The 7,736-nt window shown below is 54.7% G+C and overlaps 1 protein-coding gene across 1 annotated transcript; it reads left to right on the forward strand.

Moving 5' to 3' along the window:
* The first annotated feature begins 2,187 nt into the window (after positions 1–2,187).
* On the forward strand, positions 2,188–5,592 carry GBX2 (gastrulation brain homeobox 2). The gene is given in 4 exon segments (XM_036765708.1): positions 2,188–2,229; positions 2,231–2,359; positions 2,361–3,072; positions 4,530–5,592. Coding segments are annotated over 4 exon segments (1,428 nt in total). The 3' UTR covers positions 5,075–5,592.
* Positions 5,593–7,736: the final 2,144 nt, after the last annotated feature.

The raw sequence follows: 7,736 nt of genomic DNA on the forward strand, positions 1-7,736 counted from the left end.
AAGGAAGGAAGGAAGGAAGAAAGAAAGAAAAAGAAAGAAAGAAAGAAGAGGCTTTCAAAGACCGGGATCGATGAGTTCATGAATATCGATTTGTCTTTATCTTCCCATTACATGTGCGAGTGAAAGGACACATAGTCCACACCACCCCCCCACCCCCATCTCAATCTGCTCTGTGTGTTTACTCGCTTCCTTACTGAAAAATTGCCGGGCGCCCGCTGGGGGGCTGGGGGGGGAGGGGAAAGGGAGGCTGTTAAGGCTAACAGACCCGGGAAGTTCGAAGCGGCTCCTAGACACTTCCCGGGAGCTCTTGATCATTCCCCTATAACTCGTTGTTAGGAGCTTCGGTTTTCTTCCATTCCCGTGAAATGGTGCAATTTAAAAGGGAGACGGAGAGAGAGAGAGAGAGAGAGAGAGAGAGAGAGAGAGAGAGAGAGAGAGAGAGAGAGAGAGAGAGAGGTGAGATTTTTGCTTTAGAGGTGAAACTGTTGGCTTTGCCTCATGAAATACCTCCCCTCCCCCTCCATTTGTGGTGGCCTTAAATTTCGAGAAGTGGGAGTGGGGTCGTACTGAAAATCAAATCATTATAAAACACCTCTCTCTTGCAGAAGAATGGCGGCCAGGGGCCCCGAGATCCGACCCCACGGCTGTCACTGCTTCCCTTTCTCCAAGAGGCTTCGCCTGGGTTAGCGAACCTCGCTGCCTCACGGCCAGGGCTTAATTAGCGCCTATTTACCAAACAGGCGCGGATTTGCGCAAACACCATAAAGCTTTCATCAGCAACCAGCGCTCAGGTTGGAGCGTCTGGAGAGGGGGTTGCAGCACCCCCCTCCCTCCTTCCTCCAGGACTAAGCTGAGCCATGACTCTCTTTATTTTCATAATCATTGCGGCTAGTATGGAATGGGGGGCTGGGGGAGCGGTTGTAGCAAAGCGGGCAAATGGTTGGGGGGGGGGTGATCCTCAAAGGAAGGGAAATCGAGGGATCGAGCGGATCGCTCTCGGGGGAGGCAAAGTCACGGACCTACTGCACACCTCAGACAGGGCAGAAGAGGAAACGAGCCAGGCACTGGTGCACGGTGCCCAGATCTATGCGTGGAAGGAATGGAAGAGAAAATACGTGTAGATAGTGAAGCACAGCTTTTGCAAAAAGTGCACGCAGAGGGCGAGTGGCCAGAACCTACGGACTGTCTCCTCTTCTCTTGGTGTCGCGACTTCCTGCAACTAACCCAGGGCTGGGAAGGGGAGACAGGGTCTCTCGAGGTCCAGCAGCCTATTCCCAACTGGTGAAGGCTCCACATGAACACAGAGGAAGTGAGCTAATGAAGAAATCGGGCGCTCGCCCCTTATCTGTGCGGGGTTCAGGGAGCTTTCTGTTGCAAAGACTCTTTTTTCTCCTTTACTCTAGACTATGACCGCGGGCGGGCATTTGGAATATGCTGTGTGGCATGAGTGAGCGCATGTGTGCGTGCGGGCTCCGGCGATCGGGGCTGGGCAGGCCTGCCTTTGCCAGGATTCCCGGAGCTGGCCGCAAGAGTTTGCAGCAGCCCGGGATGCGCCGCTGTTTTCCTTCCCTCCTCGGCTTTGATTTCTCTCACTTCGGATTTCTGGCTCTGCCTTTGCCCAGAGCTGTGTTTGGAGCAGGGTTTGGGGCGGGGGAGGGGGGGTGGGGAGGGCAGAGAGATGGGGGCGGGCTAGAGGCGGAGCCAGGCTCGGTCTCCCACCCCCACCCAGCCCCTGTGGCCAATGGGGAGCCGCGCAAGAGCCCACGTGAGGCGGGCCCAGTTCGGGAGCTGGCAAAATGTGAATGAGGAGGCAGAGCGCGATTTAAAGGTGCTGGCGGCACCCGGGCGGGAGGGAGGTAGAGGGGCGTCGGCGGGCTGGGCTCAGCGTGCACGCAGGAGGCCAGACTGGGCAGGGCAGGGCAGGACCGGACAGCACCGCACCGCGCCGCACCGCGCCGGGCCCGCTGGAGCAGGGCCAGGCAGGGCAGGTAGCAGCAACAGCGGCGGCGGCGGCAGCAGCAACGGCCGTCCAGGGCCAGCGCCAGCGGCAGCAGCCCCCGGACCAGTGAGCCAGGGAGCGGCGCCACGGGAGGCTCCCCTCGCGCCGGCTGGCCAGCCGCGCGCCCAGGGCCCGGGGAGTCCCGCGGGCAGAGCCAGGCCGCCCTCCCCTCACACCCCCACCCGTCTATGCCTCTCCGGCGCCCGGAGGAGCCGAGAGCGCCCGCTTCCCCCCGAGCCTCCCTGCGCTGTCCTGCTCGCTCAGCCCGGCCTCCCATGGCTCAGCCCGGGTGCTGACCGTCTGAAGGGCGCTGCGGGAGAGTCTTTACCTTCCCGCCGCTGCCCCCGCCTTTCACCCGCGCCCAGGGCTGCTGCCTCTGCCGCCGCAGCTCCTGCTGCTGCCGCCGCCGCCGCCGCCGCTGGCCTCGGCGCGGCGGGAAAAGGCTGAGGGCGGGGAAGGTCCCTGGCTGGGCCGGCCGGCTGCTGGCGGGCTCTTCTCGGAGGCGGCCTGCGGCTCCGCCAGCTGCTTCTCTTCCACTCCATCTCCATCCCCGGGAGCGTATATGAGCGCTGCCTTTCCACCCTCCCTGATGATGATGCAGCGGCCCCTGGGTAGTAGCACTGCCTTCAGCATCGACTCGCTGATCGGCAGCCCTCCCCAGCCCAGCCCGGGACACTTCGTGTACACCGGCTACCCCATGTTCATGCCTTACCGGCCGGTGGTGCTACCCCCTCCGCCCCCGCCGCCCCCCACGCTCCCGCAGGCCTCCCTGCAGCCGGCCCTACCGCCCGCACATCCCCACCACCAAATCCCCAGCCTGCCCACCGGCTTCTGCTCCAGCCTAGCACAGGGCATGGCCCTCACCTCCACCCTCATGGCCACTCTGCCCAGTAGCTTCTCGGCTTCGCCCCAGCACCAGGAAGCGGCCCGCAAGTTTGCGCCGCAGGCCCTGCAGGGCAACTTCGACAAGGCAGACGGCATCCCGGCCGAGTCAGAGGATGGCAAAGCTTTCCTGGCCAAGGAAACCTCTCTGTTGTCGTTCTCGGCTTCCGAGGCGGTGCAGGCTTCCCTCGGTGAGTCGTCCCGCTCCTCTCCTTTTCCCTAAGTGGACATCAGAGGCTCGAAGCCCAAGAGGGACGGGCAGGGGTCGGGGCTGGGGGACCGAGAAGGGAGGGGGATAGGATCATGGCAGGAGATGAGCAGAACAGGGAGTAGGGGGGTAACCTTGGAAGCCTCAGAATCAGCCAAGTGCCGAGTCACACAGTTTTAGAGCGCTGAAATGATCGAAGGAATACCAAGGCTGGGTTGGCGAGCAGCCCCTTAGCAAGCCCCTCGGACAGTCTTTGCCTTTAGCCTCTTGCGCTCCCCCGCCCCCGCTTCCAATCCACTAGCTGAGATGCCTTCTCCATCCGCGGGCCTGAGCCAGGAAAGAAACCCCGAGAGGCCAAGCAGAGCTGGCATGGTGTATTAGGCAAACCTGAAATCCACCCATCACTGGGGAGGGGGAGCACCCCAGCATGCTGTGTATCAGTCAGCGTCCCCAGGGAGCCAGGAATGTGCTGGGGGAGGCTGGTATCACAGCCTGCCACTTTGGGAGCTCAGTTCAGACCTGCACTAGTCCCCACCGGGTGCGATGGGTCAGAAGAGAGAGGGAGGCGAGCCCCAGACATGTTAGGGTGCCTGAGTTGGCCTACAGCTACAGGGCTCGGGCACAGTCCTGGCAGTTCCCAATAGTGTCTCTCCTGAGATCTGCCACCTGGAGAGCTTCCTTGAGGTACGGTCTGGAGGAGGCTTCCAGAATATCGAGGTGAATTGGATGACTGGGCTGCTAGCTCTTAACTTCTCCCAAGGCATTAATCACATCTGTCTGACCAGTACATCTAATAGCAGTCCTCAGTAAGGAAAGAAGTGACCCTCTCAGACCTCCTGAAAGGAAGAAGTCCTTCATTCCCCACTCCCAGTCCCACTGTGAGGGCAAGGTAGGGATTCAGGGGCAGGTGGGCTTGGCACCATCCCAACCCGATGACAAAGAAGGCAAAACCCAGGCGCCTAGGTTCAGGGAAGGCCAGGGCGGTGGCTGGGTTTACCGCCAAGCTCCAGAAGAAAGGAGGTTTACTTGTTGGGGGGAGTGCAGGTAAAGGACAGAATGGGAACTTCACCTGGAGGATATCTAGAGGCAGAGGGAGGGCCAGAGGCAGGCTGAACTGGCGTTGGAGCAATCCAAGCCCATCCCATCCCACTCTCTCTGGGCTCGCCCTAGTGTTCCCTTATGTATGTCCTTCCAAAAAACATTTAGCCAAAGGCGACCCAGCCAACCACACATGCACACACATCCCCAAAACACCCAGGCAGTCACCCTTCTGCCCAGGCTAGGTAATTAGGTGAGATAACTCTTCTGGAAAGAAAAATCCTCCTGAAGAGAAAGAAAAACAAAACAAAACAAAAGGGTAGAGTCCTTTGCCTTGCAGGGACAGACGGGGCAGGGGTGACCCGGGAAACATAATGAATTGCCGATCTGCTTTGGTTTCAGTGGGGGCCATCAGAGGCCAGGGTAAAGACGAGGCCAAAGGCGAGGACGATTCCAAGGGCAAAGACGAGAGCTTCTCCATGGACAGCGACCTGGACTACAGCTCGGACGACAACATCCCCAGCCAAGCAGCGCACAAGGAGGAAGACTTGGCCACGGCCCTGGAGGAGAATCCCCAGAGCAGCAGCAGCAGTAGCAGCAGCAGCAGCAGCTCGGGCAGCACCACCTCCACCGGCAAAAACCGGCGGAGGCGGACGGCCTTCACTAGCGAACAGCTTCTGGAGCTCGAGAAGGAATTCCACTGTAAGAAGTATTTGTCCCTGACGGAGAGGTCGCAGATTGCCCACGCTCTCAAACTCAGCGAGGTTCAAGTGAAAATTTGGTTCCAAAACCGCAGGGCCAAATGGAAACGGGTCAAAGCCGGCAACGCCAACTCCAAGACCGGGGAGCCCTCTCGGAACCCCAAGATCGTTGTCCCCATTCCGGTGCATGTTAGTCGTTTCGCCATCAGAAGTCAACACCAGCAACTGGAGCAAGCCAGGCCCTGAGCGGCTAAGGGCTCCCTCGTCAACCTCCCCAGTCCCAACCCCAGCAGGTGCCAGGAAAGGCAAGACCACCCCCCACTCCCTACCAACACACACACACACACACACACACACACACACACACACACAAACACACACACCCCGGGACAAAGGAGGAGCCGAAGAAAAGCAGAGTCCTATCTGACTCTCAGAACTGTTTGAAAAACAAAACGTTTAACAAAACAAACAAAAACAAAGAGGTGAATGTTGGACAGAGCAAGTAAATTGAGAATATATTAATTTCAGATAATGCTGAAAAACTATTTTCGGATGAGGGAAACATCGGAATCTGGACAGAGGCACTAAGTATTATTCTATCTTACTTTGTATATAGTTAATGTATCTATACCGAATCTCAGCTGCAGGATTTTTTTTTTTTTGACTAATGGGACCAACTCCCCCAGTTTCATGAAGGTCTTACATTCCAGAAGAAAACAAGATAAGTACCAAGCCGATAACCTGCGGTATGCACAAGCCAACGTTTTTATTTTGTATTTTTGTTTGTTTCTTGCTTTTCCAAAGGTAAAAGGAAACAGAAGTGTTTGGGTTTTCCCCTTTATTTTCTGGCTCTCTGAGTTGGCTGAGGGGCAGACATTTTCAGGGTGCCCAAGTGAACCTTTTTTTTTTTTTGGTTGTTTGTTTTGTTTTCCTGGCTTAGCATTCTCTCTCTGAGTTGCCTATAGTTAACTAAGCCACGTTTGAAAGCACGTCGGTCTCTATTGTGTTTAATTTATTTCAATGTAGCTTATCTCCTTATAAGTTATGGAATTTAAACAAACTCAGTCTTGTGAATAATAAAAAGAAAAGGAAAAATTAATATAATCCGGTACCTGATGAGTCTATCCAGAATCTGAGTCTTTGCTTGGCCCCGGGGAGCCCACCTTAGCCCCTACAGGTTTCTCCTGGGACTTTGCACGGGGTAATGTATCCTGAAGGCAAAGGTTGGGGGAAGGAGGGTTAAGGAGTTGGCTTTAATTGATTACATTATGAATTTAGAGAAAGACAGAATTTCTCTCTTAGGAACCTTCACGTCTCAGTTGGGATAGAGTTGAACAGCAAAGCAAATTGGAAAACTTTGGATGGAGAAGGGAGAAGGAAGGAAATGGGCTGCCACAACTATCAGCTCGAGCTGCTGCCTCCTTTAGCCCTAAAACTGGAGCTCTGCTTAGAATCCATAAACTCCCTTACCCCCTGCACTGAAGCAGAACGGGAACCCTACAATCTGGACTTCAAATAGTTGACAACCCAACTGCAAAGGATGTCCCAGGCGCCTAATTTTGGGAGGGGAGCTGAGGTCCTGTTGGTGTAGGAGGCAGTGCGTACACCAATTCCTCAGCCATCCTTTGCTAGGTGCCTACCTTTTTTTTTTTTTCTCCCTGTGTAATGGATTCAGCAAAGTTGTAGGGGGAGGGTTTGGCAGCCTTTAAATGATGATGATTTGGAAAATGTTTAACCCCTTGGGCCGGTCTCTAAGCTCCCAGGCCTGGCAGATGCAGGCTATAAACGCCAGCTGATTATTTCCTGCACCTCCCCGCTCCAGCCCTCCCCCTCTGGGAGTAGGGAGTCTGGGGCTTGTCGTGTGATATATGCAGGGAAAGCCCTGACTGGGTTTGGACAGGGCATTGCATGAAGGTGTAGGGGGAGGCCAGCCTTTTTATATCAAATCTTGGAAAAGTACCTTTGCCTTTCTCTTCTTATGTTTGCCTTGAGAGATTCCCGTAATGAACTGTTTTCTCTATCTCTTTCACTTTCTCTCCATCCCCCCGTTAATATCACCTCCCTCTTTCCCCTTTCACTCTGGCCAGCTTGTTGGCTGACAAATAGTTTAGAGGGACAGGCATTAGTTATTCAGTGCAAGGGCCAGGGCTCCCCCTCCTCTCGCCAGAAAACATTAAACTGTTCATCAGAAGCCAAGGTCCAAGTGCTGCTGCTACGGAACCCAGGTTCCTGGACAAGGTTTTAAAATCGTGTAAGGCTGTGCTCATGTGTCTGTCTGACCCTCGTTAGGTACTGCCTATGTGTACAGACAAAATTCAGCCGGCTAATAATCGATGCAAAACACCCCCACTCATCCAATCGCTAGCATTTAGAACAGAATGTTTCAAAAGCCGGAAGAAAAAACTCTCTAACTGGTTCCGAAATCGCAACATTTAAGCACAGGGGTTGAGTAAGGCATTGCATGGACTGCAGGCAGGCATCTGTCTGTTTGCCCAAGCACCGGTCCCAGGACAGGACTGAAATGTAAGCAGCCTGGACAGATACTGAAATTGACATAATTTACATCGGTTATACTTTTTTTTTTTTTAACCAAGGCTCGGGGCTAGGAGCGGAGCTGCCTTTCAGTGGTGAAAAAATCAGGCTCTGTAGACAGGGACTGGCTTCTAGTTTTACTTAAAAAATCCCTCATGTTCCCAGCTCTAAGTGTGAATCTGGGTTTCGAAGTACTAAGTAGCCTGCTCAAAATTGATTTTTTTCTTTTTACACAATGGGCCATAATATTTATAGTGACTAGTAAACGACCCAGGCATGTATTGTTTTAAAGGGTGATAAAATATAGGCACGAATTCTAAACACCCCTCACTCCCCAGTTTAAACCGAAACCCAGTGTGGGGGAACGAGTGGGACA

The sequence above is a fragment of the Trichosurus vulpecula genome, chromosome 7 (assembly GCF_011100635.1).
Source record: "Trichosurus vulpecula isolate mTriVul1 chromosome 7, mTriVul1.pri, whole genome shotgun sequence".
NCBI classification, from domain to species: Eukaryota; Metazoa; Chordata; class Mammalia; order Diprotodontia; family Phalangeridae; genus Trichosurus; species Trichosurus vulpecula.